The 25819-nt window shown below is 36.1% G+C and overlaps 2 protein-coding genes across 2 annotated transcripts in view; one reads left to right on the top strand and one right to left on the bottom strand.

The window, feature by feature from the left end:
* The window catches only part of slc30a9 (solute carrier family 30 member 9), a 990624-nt gene that overhangs the window by 318193 nt on the left and 646612 nt on the right, over positions 1 to 25819 (top strand). The gene's annotated exons all lie outside the window — the stretch shown is intronic.
* Positions 1 to 25819, bottom strand: part of atp8a1 (ATPase phospholipid transporting 8A1) — a 338290-nt gene that overhangs the window by 24500 nt on the left and 287971 nt on the right. The window contains 2 exon segments of the mRNA XM_051928331.1: positions 25232 to 25339; positions 25757 to 25813. Of these exon segments, the coding sequence (XP_051784291.1) occupies positions 25232 to 25339; positions 25757 to 25813 (165 nt within the window).

Here is a 25819-nt window from a genome sequence, read left to right as displayed (position 1 = left end):
GAAAGAGAATAACCCCAGCAAGTTTGTCACTTAATCTATAAATTCTTTGTCTGAAGTTTAGATCTTGTGTGCCCCACAATGTTTGCTTTGGCCTAAGGGATTGAAAATATCTGTCATTAAATGTCAAAGTGCAGAGTATCTGCTGCTTCTAAATTACCTGACTGCTTATGCCACTTGTTAAAGCGACTGCCAGGACAAAGTTTTTCCTGTAATATAAAACAGGAATTACAGACCTCCAGACACCCTCATGTCTGAAACAAATGGTAAGTGTTTGAAATCTACTTATTAAAAATCAATTGACAGTTAAACCGAGTGATTGGAGTGTAATTATATTTTTCTTTGACAACTAAAGTGAGATTAGCTCAAGATGTTTAGCACGGAACAGCCATAGGTGATCTCATTATTGCAGAATTTTGCTGCTTGGCGATTTAAAAGCTAACTTCTGAGCTTAAAAACAGACAAGTAAGGGATGTAAAATAGAAACTCATATTTATATAGTGACTTTCAGTCTCATCCAAATCTCAAAAGAGGTGGCAGGTAGTAAATGTGAGTTATGCCTTGCCAACTGGGATGCACTAAGTTTCTCCTTTCACAAATCATCAGAGCGTGAAGAGGTTACATTTCTAGCCCTAGGACATGCAGTGGAGCATAGGCTGCAATGGGACTTGATCCGTAAAACTTCCTGTAGAAGGCTTGTTTTCCCCATGTTTAAATTACAGAGCACGGCATCAAGACTAGGTTGGTATTTAAAAATTGGTCACGCTTTGAAAGGAGCAAATTAACAGTATACAGTTAGTTGGAAATGGCGACATAGTGCAAAAGGAGGAGGCAAGATCAGACGCAAAGCTTACACGTGATGTCATAAATCCATCCCAAGGTGATTTGGGTGCAAAGCAGGAATCAGTCCTGGACGGAACACCATTCCATCACATTGAATACCCTATGTGTTACCTGAGTGTGCAAATGTTTAATGAGGCATGCCAGCATGACTCCTTCAGATATCATCAAACTGATTACCAGCTCCTAACAGAAGCAACAGTGAGAAGGGCAAGACACTTACTGAGATGTACCATTTTGGAATAAGAAACTTTACACTGGTAAGCAGTGTGGCATAGTGATTAAGGCATTGGACTTCAAACCCTGAGGTTGTAGATCCACATCACACACTATTTACACTCTGAACATGAGTAAGTCACTTCACCTGCCTGTGCTCCAAATGGAAAAACAAAAGTCACCAATTGCATCTCAAATGTTGCATGTTGCCTTGGATAAAGGCGGCAGCCAAATAATAAGTAATAATAGTAGGCTTGTGTGTTTTGGTGTAGCATCCACAGCAGAGGACAAACTAAAGTAGCTTTCAATATTAATCTGTCAGTAACAAAACATCTTTCAACATGGCCCTCTGTAGACACAGGGTGTGAAGGACACAACATCAGAAGGGGTCTGCAAAAACCTGCAATCCATGCCGACACTAATTCAACAACAGTCGCTTTAGGCAGGTGCCATCTACTGCCACTTAGATATTAGTCACTCACATATGTGTGCTACTGAATGAGTAATTAAGGGAAGTCATCTAGAATTTATAGTATTACTGACATGATATTATTATTGAAGAACATAGCAATGTCAGTTTAACAGCTACTGTACTTGGAGTTGTACATTCCTCATGTCTTTCATGTTTATTTAATTCTGAAATGCCTCACTGTATGCCCTGAAAAGCAGTTGTTGGCATTTGGACTGTTAAAAGTCTCTGTTACACTACACGATTTTTCCAATGATTGTCAGTTGCAGAGTTCTTTTACATAATCTTAGAGAGTTAGGGGCTGTTGTGGTACGCTTCTGTCATAGGCAGTCGTGTAGTTTGATTTGTTGTGACCGACAGGTTTGATTTCGCCTTACGTTGTAAGGACTGGTTTGTATAAGTGCAAGAGTTGACATGAATGAGCACTCAGCCAGAAGTGCATACAACAAAGTCCCACCCAAACAAAACAGTTTCGCATGTGTCTGATGTCTGATGGTTTGTTGTATGGTGACAGAATTGAAAAAGGAAAATAAAAAGTCTGAACTGCGGTTGAACTGGCTATACCTGAAAAGCCTTCGCACGGGCACTGGCACTGTCAGGCAGCGTGTAATTGACTGTTAGGATGTGATGAGCTCACAATACCTGGGAAATGTGAAACTGTGTTAAAAAGTTGTCACTGAAGTGTGTAATTTGTCATGCTCTGTGAGATTAATATTCATGTAATATGACATCCAGGAGTCGTTAAAATGTTAGACATTTCCTCTTGACTAGAAGAAATGTAATATGCTGCTGGATTTAGAAATAGCAAAAAAATCAATAATATATATATCTGGGAGCACTGCTATTATTAAATGAATCAATGATACAAATCATTCAGAACAATGATAAATAAAAAAGCTCATTTTAAACAAGATCCAAGACATATTTTATCATGTTTACTGGGGGCAAGAATATACAGTAATCTTCAATTGAACACTGACATTTGATTAAATCTATCTGCAGTGGCAAAATTGCCCACCATAAATGCAAATATGATTAAAAACTAATTTTGAAAAGCCAGTTCAAAAGCAGTCACTGGAACACTTAAAACATCTTTTTTTTTCCAGGTAACTAAAGATAAAAGCAGCTTTGTGGCTTCCAAGCCTTTGATCAAGCTGCATATATCCTAGCTATCTTGATGGATTTTGGTTGTTTTCTTGTGGGTGTACTAATGTGTTTTATGATAAAATATCCTCGGCTACACAAGCTTCAATATAAATTGACAGTCTGACTATAAAAAAATAAATCACATTTTTATAATATACTATTTTGCACCATTGCAATATGAGAAAGACTTGTCCAGGACAGCAATATGTAAGTCTCATAGTCTGCATAATTAATGGACTTTTATATTTGTTAGATTTAAAAATATTCTTGTGAATTATCACTCCAGCACAGCAAGGTGCAACGACATTACGCTTTCACAGATCAGTTCAGAGATCGGCTGTTTTTAAATCTTTGTTAGTCAGTTGAGACATACAGCATGCAGTTATGTTGATCAGTAACTCAAACCAAACAGTTTGGATTTTTTTTTTCATGAATTTTATGGACCGTTTGTCTGTTCTGTCTGTGCAAGCAGCTTACAATGGAGCTCTGAGTTAAAACATGCTAGAAAAAGCCATAAAATGTACCAAATACATCAAATTTAAAACACTAAAGTTTTCAGTTTAAGAAAACGTCTTCCATGTTTATGAGGCAGGCATCCTTGTGATAATGTAAGGAAACTAGAAACAACCTTTATACCACAGACACTTTATGTGACTAATTAATATGTGCCATGATTGTGAAGAAATAACTTTGACTTGAAATAAACCAAACTTATCCTTTAATATGCATATAATCATTGTGCACAAGTAAGAAATGGCTACAATCACCAATGAAAACAGTGACAATAAATGTTACAAACCATGGTCCACAAATCAAATCACATTATACACTCAACGCACTGAAAGAGTGACAGATGGAGTGTTGCAAAAACAGTCCCAAGAAACACGCATTTCATCAAGGACAGTGGACAGGACAGACTGCTTGATGGCATATTTTCATTCTCCCAGATTGCTGTGAAATGTCTTTAGCACGCTCTCCCTATGGCAGGCCACCCTGAACTAACAATAACTGACACAACCCGACAACTTTGTTAATAAAGCGCACGCAGTCTCCTAGTAAGCAAACTGTACAGTAAAACTTAAAGAAAGAATATAATTCTAACAAATAAAACCAATTTCTTTTGTATTTACCAAAAAAAGGCTTTAAAAGAAAAAATTTAAGCTTTTCAACCAATACGTCAATTAATATGACTTCAGTGCAAAGAGCACGACAGAAGTTGAAGTTCCAGATGTTTTGAAGACTTTAAGATTTTGTCTGTGGTCACAAAGCTGAAGTTTGTAAAGAATGCAGATAGAGCTGGAACAACTCCACTCACACTCGTCTTACTTTTTGATCGCAGATTTGCAGATTTTTGGCTTCTGTATTGTTTCACACAGACTTTTAGCATCTCATAGTGTAAGGGCACAAACAGCCACAGTAGTAGTACATCATAAAAGCATCAACCTTGAGGCTGATATGGACAAATAAAAAGCATCACAATTAAAATGCTATAAAAATGGGTGCCATAGGTGAAAAAATCAACAAAAACAAAAAGGCTGCCACAATATTTAATATTTTTGAAAAAAAAAAACAAATTAATTCCAATAATTAATTAATATGACACACTGCAACAATCAGTGCCATGAGGAGAAACATTTTCGTTCTCCCACAGAAAGATAAGCAGCACGAGGCAGCGTTTGAAAATCACCAAGTGGATATCCAAGCTGAGTAAGTGCTGAATAAGAAGGAAAAACTACAGATCTGTTCATAAATCTGTCCGGCTGACTTTAAGTTTTGAAACCAATTAAGCATTTGAGGCCTTATGGGATTGTAACATATGTAGTCATTGTGGTAAAATAAATAAAAATAAGCTAGTTCTATCTGATGCCTACCAGTAATGTTATTTCAATAAAGATTTCCAAATAATAAATATAAGACTGACATAATATGTAGAAACTAAAAAAACAAGCAGATAAAACCAGTTTATTATGGTATGCTCTGAAACAGTACAAAAGTGATAATGTAGGTCCAGGGAATGTTAATTCCAGCTATTGTGATGCTAAATATGAACAGAGGACAATTGAGTCCTGCCATTCAGTCCACCCCAGCCTTTGGCTTTAGAAATGACCAACAAGAATTGAGAAAAGCCAACTTTTTTCTATGTAATATTTGAAAGCCTGTCAGATTTTTCTCCTTTTTGCAAAGCTAATCCAAACCTTAAAGATGTAAAGCTGACATTCACATTAAAGACAGAGGAGCTTTTGTATTTTATTTTTTGTTTTGTTTAGGGGGTTTGGGAGAAAAAAAAACTAGATCCCAGAAAGGAATTTCCTTCCTTTCTGTACAAGAAAGCACCCCATCCATTTTTGTTTCTAACTTTTCACATCCCTCTGTACACAGGCAAATCATCTGGGAAATGGCAGGGCAATCCATTTCAAACAATGGCGGTAACAGGGGAGGCCTGTTCCAGCCTGTTTTTAGGGACAGAGTCCCTAAAGTGCTGCTCTGCATGGTGTACAAACTGTCCCAAATTTGTGAGATCTGTGGCCCATGCCAAGTTTTTTTTTTTTTTTTTTGCTTTCTTTCTTTACAACTTGTGAAATCAAATGGATTTGGTACAAAGTGACTCCCAAGGGATCAAAAAATCAGCATGCAATAATGACTGCCAATATGGGGGCCTAACAAGACACAACAGGAAAGTCCTGGTTGCTGCCAAATCAATGAGACACAGGCGTGTATTTGCCAAGTCCTGCCTTTAACCTGAAGCGAAATGCATAGAAAAATAGTCATAACATTAGACATTTTGGTTGAAAGGTCAAGTGTTACGTTCTTTTGGAAAATATCACCAAAAGTAAATTATTACTGAAGCTACTATAAAAAAATGTTCGATATGACCCTCTGACCGAAGGCTGCATGCAAATTTATTTCTGCAATATTACTGTTAACATTGATATTTTCTCTAAATGGAAAAATAAACTGATGTTGATTTCTTTATAAGATATCCTGAAGACATTACTTTCAGTAAAGTCAGTAATCTTTTCCTTTCAGCACTGTGGACACAGATCTTTCATTTTAAATGCGCTTTCAATTTTAAATAAAGCAATTCAGAGCATAAATATGTTGACAATAATGATAAATGCCAGTAACAAGACTGATAAGCAACACTATAAAGGTGATCTAAATATAACATCGAACTATGTAAGTTAATGGGTAGCATATTTCAAATACAGAATAAATAACGTTCACATGCACTGTAAAGTGAGAGATGATAATGAAGCAGTTCTCAAAGAAATGGCTTTATACTCCACACAATATCAGAATCAGAATGTTAAATTTTATTGACTAGTGAAGTGCAATACTAATGAAGTATTAATTGTATGTGAGTTATATAATATAACCAAATAAGTGGAGTTAAAAAAAATAAATGACAAAAACTACAAGAAAAGCATAAAAATACAATGCATGGCATGTAATATACTTCCACAAAAGTATTTTGTTCAAAACTACATAATAAAAAATGTAGACGTTAACTAATTCCGGAAAGACAACTAAGAAAAAACAGCTATATCTAAGCAGATTAAATCTTGCCTCCTGATCAAGGTAAAAAATACTTTCCACATATATACAGCCATCTTTAGTCTTCTTCAGAAAACACAGCAATATTTGAATTTATTCTTAGAAAGTGGATTTCCAGTACCCCTTCTAAGTCCAATACATTATTACAAGTATAGTACAGTATACACACCAAAAAAAAAAGAAGAACCTCACGGTGTTTATAAAAAAACAATTTATGCTGGGCCAGAAATTAACAGATTATAACTATATATAAAATTACAATATCATAATCATATAATATTTAGTTAAACATTGTAGTTTTTCATATTGAAAGATACAGCACTGTGGAAAAAGTATCGTCTCATTTCTAATTTTGTCTATTAATAGAAAAACACCATTTTTTTTTACATTAAAAAAATGTGTTTACCTAGATGCTCTTAACCTCATATTAAACATTTTTTAAAGAACTGGAAAAAAAATTCAGGATCACAAAGTGTCAATATTAGAGGAAAGCAGGATGGGTGCTAATACTTTTTCATGGTGCTGCATCTGAGAGGCTATTAAATTATACAGTATGTCTTTATTTTTGAATAAGTATATACAGTAGTTGCAAAAGAAAACAACTGAGTTTAATAGAACTATGTCACTGTACGGTTGACATGAATTTTAATGTTATTATAAAAGTAATTTTGAAGGCAGTCCCTATCCCTACATTTCTGAATGTATAACTTCGAAAAAGAAACGCTTTCAGTTAATCAATACACTACAACCGTCTCAATCAAAAAAATGGTCTGCTATCACACAAACAGATAAAAAACCAGAACTGTGTTTTGTTTTGTTTTTTTTCAATTATTATCACATAAGAAGTCTGTAGATTTAAGTTCCACTTTATGCTAGTCCGCTGTCGACACCACCAGGAATGCAGAGGTGATCAGTCGTGCACAAGGCTGCATTGTGCAAGTGTACAATTTTAGCTCACCTCAGTACTTGAGCAGTTATTACTGAGGGGCTGAACTAATGTCACTAAATATACTGAAACATGACAAGATGTGTCCTTAGCTTTTCACTAAAAATTGTTATCTTAAATACTACAAAAGGACATGTTTGGCACATTAATATGATGACAAAACATTTTCATGCTGTTTTTCCTTTAGTATTACATTATTAGACTTTTTAAATATTTTTTTTATGTTTGTTTATTTAAATATTGATTTATTTGCCACAGCACAGTTGCAATTTCTTCATATCTGTACTCTCAGTAAAAAACAATGTTTTTGCATTGATGAATTTTTACAAAGCATCATAAGTGTATGTTAGAATAAACACTGTATTTTTACAGTAATCATGCCGATTAAAAAACAATGGTATACAATTTTACACAAACTTGGTGGCAACCCACACATATATAATAGCAAATACTGCTAAAAGTGTGTTCCAAAATTGTTACTTTATCTTATAAAATAAGTGTTATGTCTAAATGCATGCTCAATAATCCTGGTAAGGAAATTCTAGAAAGTTGATTCTGTTCATTTGGACATAGTTTTTTTCCAAGGGAGATACGTTAAATGACGTAATATGTAAAAAAAAAAAAAAAAAACTATGTCCAGATGAACAGAATCAACTTTCTAGAAAATAAGTGTTACTTAGCCTTGCTGTTTAATGACTCCTATTTTAAAATCTGCTTAATACACTACAACTCGTCTCAGTCAGAAAACCGGTCTGCTATCACACAAGTGGGAAAAAAAAAACAGTGGAAAGCCTGATAAACTGAAAATCATTACATCAAAAAACGTTTTGCCATAGATGTTGAAGGTGTGGTGTTTACTTAATGAACTCTAGTTAGACTTTATATAAATGTCTTAACTTTAAGCCCATTAATGAATTAATAAAAGAACTGTATGTTGTAGACTTAAAAGCATTTACTAATCAAGATTTGTTTGTAATACCCGACTTTTACCTTTAGGCAGGTGATGATGACCTGACCCCCGATGATCCCAGAGCTTATCTGAGGCAATAAAGTGGAATGGAATAAAGAGGGTGAGTGTATCCGCTGCTGCAGTACTTTTTTCTGTTAAATAATACCCAGTGTTTCTGACTGTTACAAACATTAATTTGTACCTTTTATGTGAAATGTTTTTGTGCAATTCCATTATAATTATTGTTTACCATCTGACAAAAGCATGAACAAGAAAATTCAAGTCAAGGATTATTTTGTTGTAATGCATGTATGAATTGGATTTAATTATGAAGAAATGCTATTAAACTTCATGTGCCCGTGTTACCTGCCAGAACCATAATTTCTTTTACTTACAGTTACTGTTTTCAGACTGAACAAAAGATTGATAATGACCATGTAACCTAAGTCTTAGCTGAAACAGCTTACTGAGAAATATTTTTCAATAGCTGATACTTGCACATTGGTGTGTTTTTGTTTTTAATAAATATAAAAATGCCGGATTAAAAAAATACTCATTTGGGATTTGCATTTTGTTAAAAATATTTTCATAATAATACTCAAGGTACCTGCATTCAGTAAAATTACAACAATAAGTGAATTATTGAAGGTTTGGATTGTTTCACATTTTGCTCAAATTAAAGTGTATTTAAGTGTGTTTTTTTAGGTACCTATATTACAAGAATATACAGTATATATCAAAGTAGGTTGAACATTTGGAATTTTTTATTTAATTTGAAAATGTTTTATTTTGATAAGCATTCAAGCCCTCTTTACTGTGGCAATCCACCCTAAGGTTAGGTGCTTCTTGTGAAGTCATGTTAAAAGTGAAATGGAGGTCACCTACGATAACTTTAACTGGAGGTACAGTGGTTAGTGCTGCTGACATACAGATCTACAGTGCTGGCTTAAATTCCTGAAAATAAAAACATATATTGTGCATTTTACTCAATAGGGTGGCATGGTGGTGAAGACTAGCTTATTGGTAAATGTAGCTACAACAGTTTTATATTGAAGCAGGGGCTTGGGATTTCCATCCTCGCATTCCACATTTCCTCCTTCATGGGAACAATAGCATAATGACGATCTCTCATTTAGTACCATATAAGTGAGTGTGGTTATGTGCACGACTATGTTCCATCTAAAGTCCACCAAATGCTGCAACCAGGACCCTTAACTATATATCACTGGTACGATAATGAATATATATCTTTTAAAGGTTCCGCAGCTGTCACTGTCAGTCTGGGCATAAACTCTACCAGGAAGACCAAGGGCATGGCTATACAGCTCTGTGAAAAAACAGATCTAAATAGAGGAGAAAGAATGGGCAAGCTTTTGAATGTTTCTAGCAGCACAGTAAAGAACACAAAAACACAGACTATTTACAGTGGACTGTCCTCTCAAAATGAGAAACCAAGTCACAAAAATAGGTTTGGTTAGAGAGCCTGACAGAAATAGGGTTAATAGTTAAAAATGAGAGAATCTCTACCATGAGGAAAACAATTTCAGAAAAAATTCAGTGTTGAAGTCACTATGAAAGTATAGCAAGATGGAAGCCACTTATTAAGAAAGATCACCTACTGTTTTTCCTTCAGGGTGAAGTAAACAATGTAACCACAAGGCAAAAGAGTATCTGTTCGGATAGATATGCAAAGCGATATTCCTGAAGCAAGCTGAACTTAAGACGGCAAACTGCTGAGAAACTCTAGCCTCGCTCTCCTAAAGACCACAAGGCAAATACTCATGATTAAAACAACAAAAGTGTGGCTTCAGAGCAAGTTTCTGAACATACTTGAGTGCCTGCCATTTACAAAAGAACAGCTTGATCAAATTTGTCACTTACACCAGGTGACAAGCCCCAAATTCAGATGTGCAAACCAAAAGTCATATATAAAAGAGAAATAAAAATTCATAGACTGCACAAGATTTCTGGTCATGGTTCGAATCACATTTAAATTTAAAAAGAAAAAACATCAGAATTGAATAACTCTTTGGTGAGAAACCAACTTAAATAATTTTTCCTGGGTATAAATTCAGTGATAATTTGTGATCTGTAAGTTCTGATAAACGTATGCGCTCAACTTTCACATATTACACATATTTGGTTTACAATATGAATAGGAGAATGAGAATGTTGTAATATAGAAGTTTAAATAATAAATGTGATATGTAAAGAGGCTGCTGTAGATTAAATGCCAGTAAAAGGGAAACAGGGCCTTTCCTCACACAAAAGAACATTACAGCTTTTTACCCAACTCCTTAAGATTTTAAGTGCACAAATTACAATGGCTGGAGATCCCTGCAGAGGGGTTAAAGAGACAGGATTGCCATCTGCCTGCTCAGGGCTAATAGAAAGAAAGTAAGCAAGTGTTAGGATTACAAGTGATTTCTTGAAGATGTATTTGTACCCTAAAGTTGTGCACATGAAACAAAGGACTGCCAAAACATAAAATAACAAGCATGCTATGAATACATGTAAATTAATTTTATTTTATTGTTCTTGCTTTAATACCTCTTTATGCCTAATGTGTAAACGACTGTGGTTTTAGAGAGGCTACAATTTTTAAAGGCACACCCCTGCCTAATTTAAAAAAAAAATTTGTAGCAACACGTGGCTTATAAAGTTTTTGGTTTTTATTCTCATTTGTATTCATTATTGTTATTGCCTTTCATTGTTTCATCACATTAGTATGGTTCTGATCTATAATTCATTTTCAGTTCTTTTAGTTTTGATTGCTCTCTAATTATTTCAGTGGGTGAACCCTTTTGCTGACCACAGACAGAGCATGTTGCCAGGCAGGCGGGTGGGCACAGGTGCCAACATGTTTGCACTATAAAAGAAGGCAGCGGGTACAGTGAATCACCTGAACATGGACTTATCAAAGGAATACCTTAATAAGAACTGGTGCTCAAACAACACCCAAAAGAAAATATATTTTAAGGAAAGAAAATCTGTTTTTCAATTATTGTACAGTTGTAATAACATGAACAATGATAACTAATTAATTCCTTGTACTGACTCTCCTGCTAATTCCTAAATGATCTCTGCTACTTGCAAAATGTATTTGATTCGTGGAACTTTTTGCTTGTTCCATAGACCACGATTAGTAACCTGAATAGAGAAGTAAAAAAATAATAAAACTAGCAGTGGAAAAGTGAGGGATTGTTAAATCCAATCAGAACCAGAAACAATGTTTCCATGGCCAATAGTACAAAAAACATATTTCACATCCAGTATTTAAACAGAATTAGTAATTAACTCACGTATAGAAGCATTCAGTGTTGCTGAAGCAGATATTATGCATTTCAACAAAACTTACATGACTTATGTTGGTTTTCAGTTGCAGACTTCATTTACATAATCCTAACGAGTTGAATGCAGTCATGTAGTTTGACATGCCCAATGACAGAGACCATCCAACCTGCAACTTGACTCGGCATAATCAGGCAGGTTTGATTTTGTCTTTTATTGTTGGAGTGGGCTCTGTGTGCATGAGAGCTAACAACTAACGAGTGATTAGCTGGAACTAAACTGCATACAATTAAGCTATTAGGAATAAGGGTGTGGGTGTTACAGACCTCACAAACAGAAGACAGCCTCATAAGTCTGATGTCTTGTGTATTATGTACTACAACAGAATGTAAAGAAAGAAAAAAAAGGGGCAATATTGAGACTGAACTCATCGTACCTGGAAAGCATTTGTGTAGTACCGGTTCTGTCAGGCAGTCCATTGTTGGTTCTCATAAAATGAGGTGAGTTTAGAATACTTTGGAAAAGTGAAACTGAGCTGAAAAGTCATCAGTGTCACAGTGTTATGTAATCAGACATGCTGAGGTGACAAGATAAGCAAATGCAGTCATCACATTTGACATTTTCTCCGACTAGAAGTCATGGAAAATGCCACTGGCTTAAATTGAAAACAGTTACTGTTCCATTACTGAGCGCTGAGGGACAGCAAAGCATAATAACAGAGTACAGTACTATCATCATATTTCTATTCATAATGAAACTGATTAGATAAAAAAGAACTAAACCACTGAAGAACAGTGCCTGAGAGCTCAGTATGCTTTTCGAGCCTTTGTAACAGAATGGAGTGGTCAATTGTGACAAAAGCTGTGCTTAAATCTAACATAATCATTTTTTTACCTCAGAAACTATTAGAATAATGTCACTGACGACCCAAGTCAATGCTGTTTCTATACCGTAACTATTGCAAAATCTAGATTAAAACTTTTCAGTTCAATTGTATTAAACATGCTAAAGCTAAAGTTGTGAGGTTACTACATATTCAAACAGTTTACAAAGGAAATGTAAGCATGAAATAAATTAACATTTATTAGGCATATTTGGGTCAAGGTTTTATTTCTTTAATGATGGTCTAACAGCTTTAGTGCACTGAGAAGTGTACCAGTCAGAAACAATCTGTGGACAATGTTAATAGGTGGCGTAAGGGCAGTGAGTGAGATTTTCAATATTTTTGTTGGAATTGGAAGCAGCAGTAGATTTCATTTTAAAAACTTAAAGCTATTATTAGTTCTTGTATTGAGCCACACAATTAAATGTTAAAGTTCCCAATATATGTAATTTTATATTACTTATTTTATCAATAGTAATGTTCATAAAATATGAACTGTTAATGTTTATAGGAAAATGATATGGAAGTTCAAAATTTTCAATTTGTTAAATTAGCAATTGTTTTTAACAGTACATGAGAGTTAGTTCTGGAATAGTATTCACAGCATGTCAGAAAAAGATCTTTTTTTATTCACATTTCAGAATCAATCTGGCAATGGTTACAGCAGATTTTATACAGTGTATTATTATTTAGTAAAATGTCTTTAATGATGGTTGGAATGTATGCATAAGAAAGTTAAAAGTAAGCAGATCTTAAAACAGGAGAGTCGAGAAAGCTTTCCACTTCTAGGCACTTAATGGACATTCCTGTAGCCTGAGATTAAAGATCACGCTGCCAAGATATGCCATTTGTGACCTGACCTATTTGAAGAGGAATTAACACACAGTAAGCAAGTTACTGTCAGAACATGCAAGACGGCTGGCCTGGCAAGTTTTAAAAGGATTAGAAAGACCATGCTGGGCAGGTGTCTCAATATCCACGATTACATAAACAAATAGCTTTCAAGGCCTTGGAGTCCAAAGCTTCAACAGTCTGGTAGCTGAAATTCATGTTTCCTTCAAACAGATAAATATGAAGAACATGCTATTAAAGCTTGCTGCTGTGCAGAAATCTGTTGAGAAACAGCAGGGTCAGGCAAAACACTTAAGAGTGGTGACTCGTTTATTATTGCTGTTTCCTCAATAATGTTTACTTTAATTATGCTAAGATACTTTAATAAGTCAGTGGAAGCTGACACCCTGCTATCCGAGAGATTCCTAAATTAACTAATATCTACCAATGCTGTTCACTCAGGTGAAATTATCTCCCTACTGATTCTCTCACTGTACATTATTTATATATTCAAGAAATAAGCAATAGAGTGCTTATGTGTTATAGGATTAATGAAACAAGCCATCCCAACATTTCTACCTGAATAATGTATCAGGTTGCAATGTTATCTATGGCTTTCAACCCAGCTATGCAACAGTCCTTTCTAGTAGAAAATGCTAATGCTTTGATTTTTGCTGATGAATGTGTTTCAATGGTGATAGTGCTAGTCTCATCCTACAATTTCAACCAGAAAGGTATACTTTGCAGACATTCAGCAGAGTCCATTGTCCCCTGGATGTGTACTATAGAAAATGTCACTTTTGGGGATCTAAAAAGAAGAAGATCATTAAAACAAACATGCACAGAAATCAAATATATGAAAAGTTGTGTTCTTGTCTATATATAAACCTTAACATGTAGACATTTAGTGTCACACAGTACTATAGACATGTAGATTTTTCTCAGTTATAAAAAGAGGGGTGATAGGACATTTAAATGATTCACTTTGTGAAATCAGACTGCGGGTGATCTACAGTGGTGGGCATGACATCATCAGCCAATTCCCTAATTCAACAAATCAGTCAATAAGCATTATGTACATATATGCTCCAAACTTCTCCCAACAGATCCCTTCATACTTGCAATGCAACACATTTGGATGAATGCAGAAATCCTTCATCCCATGCTGCAGGAGGTGAGGAGAGAAGAGGATTTGGTCAGCTGGTTAAGGCTATGTCACATTACATGACCTGTCCAGCGATTTTCAATTGTAGATTTCATTTACTTAACTTTATCGTAGTCAGCGCTGCGTTGCTGCGAACACAGATGTCTAATCTGACATGCGCCACAACTTACTTCAGCTAGTCTGCTATTCACTCTGATAAGCTCATACAGGTATCATTTTGTCTTTAGTCATAGGGGAAGGTTTGTGTGCATGAGAGCTGACAACAAATGAATGATCATTCAGAAGTTCAATAAATATAATGCACCTCACAAACAGAATGTGTCTGATGTGTTTTAAGTACTATAATAAAATGTATAAAGGAAAAAACGGCAGAGACTGTGGCTGAACTTGCCATATCTGTTAACCCATTGTAGAGTATGGGCTCCACCAGGTAGCAAGTTATTGGCTGTTACAAAAAGGGGAGAGGACAACTGTGCTGGAAGGTTGGCACAAGACCAGCAATTTTCAGTGGTGTAAACTGACATGGTACAGCAGTGAGACCAAAAACTCAGGTCAGCAAATCTGACTTACCTCATGACTAGAAGTTGCATAATGTCACAACAGTTTTAGACAAAGAAATTAAATCAAAATCCTTGGAAAAGGTGACCAGCCTTATAAAGCTATGTCCCTGTACCTTTCATAGCCACAGGAAATCAAAAAGCACATTTATATATGTCACCTGAAAGAAAACTCTTCTTGCTTCACAAACTAATGTCCTGTATTATGTGTATAAGATTTCAAGCTTGAAGAAAAGAGAACTCTATGGGCCTATCCTTACCGTTTTCAATAGAAAACTGATTTTCTATTCAAATTTCCCAGGCTCGGTTGGACTGTGAGCATGCATAAATGGATTACCTTTCTTTCTGAAAAGAACAGTGTCATTTTTGAAATTGCAGCTGTAGAGTTAGGATGCTAGAGTTTATTACACTGGGAAATGTATAAGCACTAGCTGTGTTACCTGGCTTTGCCCGCGAAATTTCATAAGATAGTGAGGATCAGTTATAGTGCCAACAGTTACTCGGGGTATATCAGAAGTACTATGTAACTAACTACTTTTCTGTATACAATATTTGCAGTTTTTTTTTTCTTTTTACCAAGGGCTAATATTATTGGCAGACAGTGTATTATAGTGGTTAATTCTTTGGACCAATGACTTCAAACCTTGAGGCTGAATTCAAATCCCACTATTGACTCTGTGTGACCATAAGCAAGTCACTGCACTTTCAAAAGAAATGTAATAAATTGTATCTCTATTGTTGTAAGTCACTTTGGATAAAGGTATAATAAGTAATTATAATATTACTAGGTCATTGGAACTGCTTACTCTTGAACATGTTATATACAATTGCCCAGGAGTAAAATACTCCAGCATTACATCAATTCCCGCTTTTCCTAGAGACCTGGCTTTTGTTGATGGTTGTTACAAAACACAATTTTATAGGAATGTGTATTCTTTTGAAGTGAAATGGGTCATCAGTTGAAATAATGTGAAATTTGAGCATATATTACCGTTATTAGATGTTTAAGATTCCTCTTGTTTATGACTTTCACTCAAGCATTTCTTTTCGTGTTCTTCATTAGTTGTATGTTCAAGCTTGTATTTTTACGCAGAAAGTAATGTGCTAACATTGAATCATGGATTATTTGGACTTATTGCAAACAGCAATCACATTTACAGGCTTACTTTGGGATTGTTTTCTCTAGTGCTTTAAGAGAAAGAAAATAATTGTTAGTATTATATTTTGGAGGCTTGTTAAATGATCTTGTGGTCCCCCTTTAATGTCTACAGCTACAAATGCATGTGCAAAGAATTTTGGAGTGCAGTTGCCAGAAGGCGTGGAAGTGCCCCATTCAAAGTAACCTGACACAATATGACTCCTTTTTGAAGTCCATAGATACATTAAGTTTAAACTTATACCATCAGTCCCTGCTAGTGTTAGATCCAAGGACACTACTTCCACCTTTATTTCTCTCTCCCTCCCTTTTTGCTTTTGGTGAAGGAACACCTATATTCAAAGCTACAACACCTTGCACCCTCATTGGAGCTTTATACACGCTTACTAACAATTCAGCTTCACATCTTCCTTGAGCCTTCACCAAACATCCTCCTTGCATTTCATACCTCACTATAGCCACCAAACATGAGCATATCTCTATTTTCCTACCCAGGACACTGCCTCTTCTTCAGTTCATCCACCCTTTTGGATAGTGCTGCTATTCGCGTGCCCATCAATTGCTCCTACACTTGCATAAATGCACATCTAAGCATAGTTCACAACATTAGCATAATATTAATAAATATTGATAAATAAAAAAACAGAAGTTGGCTAATTTTGTTTTTTCCCTATAACATCACCAAATTTCAATCAAATCAGTCAAAGCATATTGATATATTGCAATGCCCTTTCTTAGCAGATACCTATTGGCCTAGATGTACAAAACAGGAAAAATGTGTTTTTGTTGAGGAGTGTGTGAGTCAGTCAGTCAACTTTGCATTATATACTGTATATTGGTTTACAATAGTATGACAGATGCTAAAGACTTTTAATTTCGGGTAGATTGATTACCAACGCACACACTCAATAGCATCAGTCAGTACAGCAGATTATTTGGCCACACGTTTGTACTGCAAATCTTCTCTTCAGTCTCATTCAAAAGGTTCTGTGCAAGACACTGGAGTTAACTCACTATCATATTCAAGGAACCTGTTAGAGACTATGCATGATCTGTGACATGACACATTATTCCTCTGGTGGTATCCATTTGGTAAAAAATTACAAAATGGCTGAAAAGGGGTGCCCATGTGCACCAAGTATCCCCCTACCAATACTATCACCACTCTATGTTGTTGACATCAAACAGGATGGATCCATGGATCCATGCTGTTTACACCAAATTTTGACTATGAGCATTTTGCATATCACTGTAAAAATCAAGATTTCTTAGAGCAAGTGACATTTTCAATTTCAATTCAACTCATTTCTAATGATTACATGATCAATGTAGCCAGTACCGCCGCTCCCTATACGCAGAGTACGCAGTCTGCGTAGGGTACCAACTCCCAGGGGGCACCATCCCAGCTGCTCAAAAAAATCGTTTTTATATATTATAATAATAAATTAATATTAATAATATACATATACAAATAAACAAAAATATAAACGTATATATAGCATTTTACGGTGAACGCAGAGTAGGCTAAGCACACATGATGACGCGCACGCCCTCACCTCTGTTACGGCTGCCTATTTACTTCCGTAATATTTGGGGGAGGGGGCACAAAAGTAAATTTCTGCTTAGGGCACCCATTTGGCCAGCAGCGGCCCTGAATGTAGCCTCAACTTCCTTTTCTTAACTGACAGGAGTACAAGCCAATAAGGTCTTCTGTTGCTGCTGCAATGTAGCTCTTCAAGGTTCACCATATTCTGCATGCCGGAGCTGTTACTTGAGAGTCCATGGTCTCTCAGTTAACCTGAACGACTCTGGCCTCCTCTTTGACTTCTCTCATTAAAATGATAGCTCACCATTCTATGGAAAGCTAAGCTTTTCTCGTAACAGAGGTTTAACTTTGACATATCAAAAAGATGGAAACAAGAGTCGCTCTTTTACATTCATTAGATTAACTCTTAAAATAAATTGCAATTTTATTTATTTTAAAAAGTGAAACTCCTTGATGATGCATGCTGTTAACTGTGGAACTACAGTATATATAAAATAAAGCCTAATTTTGCAGGTGAAGCTACATATCCATTTATGAGACAGGTTTTATACAGTAAATGTACCTGTACTTTAGCTTATTCCATGACTTGTATCTGAAAACATTAATAATGTTACTAGGCTTGGGTCATAACATGAATATAGCCTTTATCTTCTATGCTTACTTACAGTATAATACTTTAAACAAGCATGTAATTTCATTAGAGACTTTAATTTGCACATTCTGGGCACAACCAGACAAAATGTATATGTTCAGAAGTACTTCACTTTGACTGGCATGTTTCCAATGACTTGGAGTTATTAATCTTCAGTGTGTTCAGTGTGCCTTTCACTGTGTAGTAGACTATCATACCCACTTGTGATACTTGAAGAAGGAAGCATCTGTCACACACATTTTTTATTTTTAAGATATTTTTCAGCATTCTATGGTTTTCTGACAACACAATCAAGGTATATGAAGAAAACTAATTTTAGCCCCATTGCAAATGACAAGCTTAAATAACATACTTTAATGGGTCTAGAAGATAATATAGGGTAGAAGTAAAATACAACACAAGATCAATGTGAATGGACTGCTTGCAATTTCTTAGTTGCCTAAAAAAGAAAAAAAAAATGCTTGAGAACATTTCAAAAGTCTGCTGAAGTGATTCATTACGATACTAAATGAAAATGGCTCATAATGGCAATAACCATTATTTCATATAACTATTTCATTTATGTTAGGTAGAATGCCCAAAGGGGACTGGGCGGTCTCGTGGCCTGGAACCCCTACAGATTTTATTTTTTTCTCCAGCCTTCTGGAGTTTTTTTTTGTTTTTTCTGTCCACCCTGGTATTCGGACCTTATTCCTTTCTATGTAAATTAATGTTGTAATGAATGTATTTTAATTTCTTATTTTGTCTTTTATTTTTCTTCTCTTCATTATGTAAAGCACTTTGAGCTACTTTTTGTATGAAAATGTGCTATATAAATAAATGTTGTTGTTGTAACCAAACACTGTCCAGAATGAGCCCTTATCTACTTTTAGATCTGAGCAACTCCTTTAGAAGTTTAATGAATATATCTATAAAAAGAGAAAAATCTGTAAGGTGTTTATTTGTTGCCTTGTTTATAAATTTAAAACTAGCTTGCTGGCACGTCTTATATTTCCTGTATTTTTCTCACTTTAAATTTATAAGCCCCATTCAGCTGCACATTCCAATTCCTTAAACTCTAAACAAAATAAAAAATGAAATACCAAAAGGTTCTCATTAAATGCCCAGATGGAGCCTGTCAATTTCTACATTTTCTTTTTCTTAAAATATGTCCCTGGCCACACGAGGATGATTTTTAATACCGAGTAACAGGTAACAGAGGATCCTCAACAGCTGAAGCATGGCCACATCAGCCAAAAATGTTAACATCGGTTTGTGGTTTTGGGAATCAGTTTCCCAGTGCAAAGTCCTAACTGCTCTTAAAAAGCTGCCCCTAATGAATCAAGCTATTTTTCTGAGAAAGTGATTAAATGCTGACACATTTATGTTAGCATGCCCGTTTACTTTTCCCTAAACAATTTATCAATATTCTGGCTGCTTTAAAAAACAGTACAGTATTTAAAGTGTTCAGCTCAGTCCAAATAGATTTTATACAGAACAAGTACACTAAGTCCAAATCCTGTGAAGATAAAGCCACAGCAATGGACCCAGGCATTCACACTCATGTTTGAGGCCTTATCACTTGTTAGGTCATAACAAGCAAATCAGAGGTCACAAAAAGACCCAGATCCTTTAGGCATTGGGGTACAATGTCTGTCTGATTCTGACACATCATCACCTAGCCCCCAGAGGCCCTGCTTTCTGAATGGTACTAGATCTGTGTCTTCTCTCATTCTTTAGTCAGGCTTGTGAATTTAAATTCTATTGGCCTGCTGAATTCTAGCATATGACCTCTTAACAAGACACAGATTCAACAAAAGTGCCATTACTAGCAAGAGTTCAATGGCAGCATCAATGTACCAAATTATTAGTGCAGCATATGCTCCTGTGTCCACAAACAATGTATATGTTAGACTGATGGGGTAGGAGGGAATGCAAACCCATCTTGAAAACTACAGAAAAAGGAGTCTCCAAAAACTTTGCTCTTTAAATTGTACATACTGTATCATATTTTCTAAACTTTTCAGTAAAAAAAACTAGTTCTTAGTCATTACTGGTGCAACTGCATACTGTGCGTAGCGTTTCAGTGTATCTAATTAAAGGCCAGCTTGGGCTTGTAAATGAAATTTTTATTTAATCTTCTTGTTATTCCCTTTTCCAGTCTCTGACAATTAAAAACAACCTGAAAACATGTGCTTTTATTAGGGATTTAGTAAAGACATGCTATAGTTTTCTGGCAAACAGCCTTAGTTTTGAGAAGCTGTTAGTTCACTTTTAATTATTTTCAAAGTTTCACTGCAAAACTAACTGCTGGTTGGCACCTCACTCTTTGTTGTTGCCACCCAAGCCACTTTATTTAAAATCGATTGAAATTTGGGAATCACCACTGTACAATATAGAGTTTGCCTCCAATTGCACATCCAAGTAAGAACTTTACTGTATACTGTACATGTGACAATAATGACCTAATCAACGTATACATCAGTAGAACTGGGGAAGTGGTTATCAATCATTTTATTTATTTTTAAGTTTATTAGACTTGTACATTACATCACAGTAAGTAAACTACAGTTCAGTCAAAAATACAATCAACACTACATTCCATACTTGTATGCGCATAATTAAATTAAGTCAAACTTAAAACTCCTCTGCCATCCAATTCAGAAGTCTACACGAGCCTAGGATTGATTGTGATGTAGTTCCACATATATCTTGAGAAAGCAAGGAGGTTAAGCAGTGGCTTGACAGAATTCGTGAACACTCTGAAAAACCTTTGCATTCTCATAGAGATTATGTGATTCTTTTTTTTTTTACTTTTAGATAAAATAATACATCACTTCCCTTTCATTTTGCTCAGAGTCCATGAGATTTTAGCGGGTGAACGGAAGAAAACGATGAAGCAAGGGTCAAAACAAAGAGAGCAATTATCAGTAACCAAGGCCAAGATTCACAAGACAAAATCAAAAACCAGAGAAACAAAAGAAAGACATTTTTTTGAAAAGTTTGAAGGGTTTTGGAATCCGTGTAGCTGGATAAGAAAGTACTGTATATCCTTTGATAACCTTTTATCCCACTGCGCCATGATTGACAGAGACTCGCCCACTCCAAGACGGTACTGTCAATAGGAGTCAATAATAGTGATGTTAAAATGGCAGTGATAAATCAGCCCAAGTCAAAAATCAAAATCAAAGTATTTTTCAATGATTAATGAAAACAATGGATTCCTTGGGTCAAAAAAAGCTTAACGGAGACAAAAGTTTGCAAAGATACCTCCTAGACGAGATGCAAAAAATATTTAAAATAGAAGACCCTGACATCCACACGTTTCCATCAAGTGGCAGGATTTTTTCACTTGCGTTACGGTAAGTTGGTGAATTAACAATGTAATGAGGTATACTAGAATTGATTTTTCTCTACATAAAGCTATTCCATCTGGTGATATTTCAAATGATGCAACTAAATGATGTAATAGGCGCTATATAGCGCATGACCCGGCACAGACTCAGACAGAGGCACGTACTTAAATAAAACACACTTTATTTCTTCTTCGGCCGTGGGGCACGCCTTCCCCGTGTCCCACAGGCCCAACACAGTCCCAAAATACTCACACTAATGCTCTCTCTTCTCCCTTTACCACCACTCCTCCTCAGGCTTAGTCCACCTCCTCCCGACTCTGGCTCTCTCAGTGGTGGTGGCTGGCCCTTTTTATATCCCACCCGGAAGTGTTCCAGGTGCTTGGCCACCTGGTCCTAATTGCCCTTCCGGGTGGGGCTGAAGGTATGACCAGCCAGGCTGCTGACTCCACACAGCTCCTCCTGGCGGCCATCCGAGCCCCCAACCAGGCTGTGGAGGACTCCATCTCCCATGGAGCCATGCGCTGGGTTGGGGTATCATTGGCCACCAGGGAGGCTGCCACCAAGCATCCCGGGGGAGGTATTGAACAGTCCATGGCTGCTCCCCCGGAACAGATGTAGCAGAGGCGTCCCTGCCGGGCATGGGACCCGGCTGTCCTTTACAGTGACAAGAAGTAATTGTAAGTAAAACCATATGACAGGTATGATTTTTTTTTTTATTTTACCAATACGGTCTGTATTTTAGACATTCCCAAAACATATGACCAAACAAGGCACAAGCTTTATGATATCATTCACAATTTGGTTTCTATTCTGGATAAATCATAAATAATTTGAGCTGACATAGGTTTGTGCAATGTGGTACTGTATATTTAGGCTCTGTCCACACTATTATGTTTTCATTTAAAAACAGTGTTTTCAAATGAAAATGATCTCCACCAACGGTAGCATTTTCACTTTGTTTATAAATGTATGTCCATCCACACAAAAACAACTAAAAATGCAAATGACATAGTTGCCCATCTGCACAGTTCACACATACAGCACAGACATCTTACCCAAAGCTGACAATGCTTGAAGGGATGGTAACACTGCTGACCACAGGACTTTTCACAAAACTGTAGCAATCTGTAAATTATTTGCCCTTTGCACGTTTATGCATCATAATGCTGAAGCTACGTTTTCAGAAGCACATGGCTCTGGTGAGCATTTTCACAAGTCTCTGTTTTCAGAAGTTGAAAATACTGAGGTAGTGTGGACAAAAGAAGAAAGCACAGACTAGTATCTGTATTTTTAAACAGTAAGGTAGTAGTGTGGATGGAGACTTAGCTAAATTACATTCTTTGTCATTTTGTGCAAAGCATGACTTATCTTTTCAAATTCTGAACTTGAGAGTCTAATTAAAAATCTCTTATTCCAGTCATTGCTTAAGATCATCTAGGATGCTAGGATCTAGTCTGAAAACACTGCCGTTTATTTTTTCATCATAGTTTCAAGCATAGGAAATGTTGGAAGATTAATGAAGTTGAACAGATTTCTTTTGATGAAGTTTCTTATACACTGAACTTGACTTCCTTTCTATAGCTGACCAATCCAGTAATGTTTTGTTATCTTGTATACTTCCTTCTTGGAAGATGAGACCCAGAATTAAAGCTGGAAGACAGTTAGTACCAAGCCTTACTCTGCTTCAGATTGCTACACAGTTATCTTTTTAATATGTGGATTTTTTTGCTTTCCAATGAATAAAGTTACAATTGTACCAAAGTTTTTAAAAAAGAATTTGTTAATGTATTTATGGATACTCTGAAAAGATATATGAACATAAGACAGATATTCATTTTGGCACAATGAATCCTCCCAGCTATAATTAGAAGAGCTTACAATGCAGACAATCAGCAAAAAGTCCAACATACAAGACTATTAATTGGGAAAAGCTTTAACCCAGAGAAACTAGAATTTATCCAGTAAATTTATTATAAGCAGCAGTGAAGCATTGGTCATTTTGTGCACTTCTTAGCTGTGCCATGCCTCTGTAGAGATTACCATACCAAACTATGATGGAGAAAAGCTTTTTATAATGGACCAGGGAAAAACAGTTGTGAGTTCCTGCAATGCTCTGAATTTCTTTAACTGTCTCAGTGGTTAGAGTGCTGCAAATGGTCTTGCCAGAAGACCCAATATTCCCCATCATTTCTACAATGGAGCCAATGATCTGAGAATGACCATTTGCCATGCTTAAAGTTCACTGCCAATTTTTAAATGACATTTGATTATGGTAATGTATAATTTAAGGTACAGGATTTGGCTAAGGACTTTTGTCAAATGGAAAGTATCATGAGATGAAAGTAAAAACAAATATATGGTCAGGAGAAGTCATAAACATACATAGAATTAAATCCAGCAATAATAAAACTCCATTTGGTTTACTTTCCCTTACTGCCAGTATGCAGGTTTTTTTTTTTAGAATTAATCCAACACTAGGATAACAAACGATGGATGCAGCCCTTTTATATAGGTTGTGTGGGCTGTAGCAGGCATCACAGAGTCCCTCACAGGCACAAGCCCCGGGTTCAAAAAAGAATTTATTTTTAATGAAATGCCTCAACAAAGGCTGTTTCACAGGGTTGCCACAACCACAATACTATTACGTTTCTTTGGTCTCTGTTTTCCTCCTTCACTCTTCCTAGGCATGCTTTGTCCTTCCTCTACCCCCAACTCCAACTTGCCTGGATTAAGTGGAGAGACTTCCTTTATGCCAGATTTAGGAGTACTTACTATGCTACCACAGTGCACCCAGGAAGCAATTCCAGGACAATTGGAACATCTCTTCTCCCGCTCCCTCCCACGCTTACCTTGGTGGCTCCCAAGAAACCAAGCAGGGGCGTCCATTGGGACTACAACTCCCCTGCAGGTGTATACATGGGAGATTCATCTGATATCACACTGGCGGAGCACATGGTGTTGAGAGGCTGCCAATCCCCCCACCCATCCACTCATTATAAAGGAAAGGAACCATCCATCCTGGGCGGGATTCCAGGTAACCCATTGTCCTCTGTGACACCGGCGAATGATGACTCAACTTGTCATGTGACCCCTGTACTGCATATGTGTCCAAAAGCATTGTGTCTGTAAATAATGTGCTTGCAGTCATTCAGAGGTAGTCACAAAACTATCCAAAAAAGAACACAAACAGGCACTATGATGATGCTCACCATAATAACAATAAAAGAATTAAGGGGAAATACACATATAAAAATTCCAAAAATGAAACAAACTGGCTCTAGGCAAACCACAACATGGTTTCAAAAATACTAGATGTTGAAGAATATTGAAGCCCATTTGCATGGCGTTCTCTGATCAACTATTTGCCTTGCGGGCAAATCCATAAGTATTCAAGTGCATATTAGACATGAAATTGGCTAGACATTGTTCAAAAACCTTGAAACCTTAATTACAGATAGGCAATAGCTCTTTAGTCATTAAGGCAACAAATGGTGAATGTCTTCAGAACTAATATTATTGTGGTCATCTTAAAACAGTTTGAAACTTTTGCCTGCTTATGAAAAACGTTCTACCCATTACAAAATAAGCAGTTATTTTTCAAAAAAAATAGCTATGTAACATGCTATTTAGCATTTCGTTTTTTTACTGATGCAATTTTCATTTAGTAATAAAAAAAAGGAACCAAATGTTACTGTACCTCTCCTGACATGTCAGGCGCCAATGGAATAAGAGGCCACATAGATGAGTAGATGCTGAAAAAAACCACCCACATTGCAATACTGCCCCAGATAGCTATATGACTGAACTGCAGAGACAAAAAGAGTGAAAACAGAAAATCAACCAAGTAAAGGCATTCATAATATTACATAAACACTGAATGACATTAATGATCAAAGCCTGTACATTGTATCCTGTTGGGATGTTGCATTCTGGTCTTCCTGGTAAAGCTTAGCTTAGCCAATGAGTGAAAGTATAGCATTGCAAACCAGTTAGCCCTCACTACCAAAGTCCTGTGCTCTAAACACAAAATCACGTAATTTCAGGTTCAATTCTCAGCACTGATTTACTGTGTGATCCTTCCCAAGTGATGTAATATGCAGTGTAACTGTGAAAATATTTGAAAACACTCTCTAGCACAATGCAAGCTTTTTTTTATGGAGTTTACCATAAACGGGACTGTGAGTAAAATAAAATTAAGAGTAAGATTTATTGTTTGTCATACCATTGTCCAAGAAGACGTTTCCAGGCCAGCTTTTAAGCAAACTGTGATAACTACAAACTGTAA

The sequence above is a fragment of the Erpetoichthys calabaricus genome, chromosome 5, assembly GCF_900747795.2.
Source record: "Erpetoichthys calabaricus chromosome 5, fErpCal1.3, whole genome shotgun sequence".
In the NCBI taxonomy this organism is placed as follows: Eukaryota; Metazoa; Chordata; class Cladistia; order Polypteriformes; family Polypteridae; genus Erpetoichthys; species Erpetoichthys calabaricus.
This window is presented reverse-complemented; position numbering and strand designations above follow the sequence as displayed.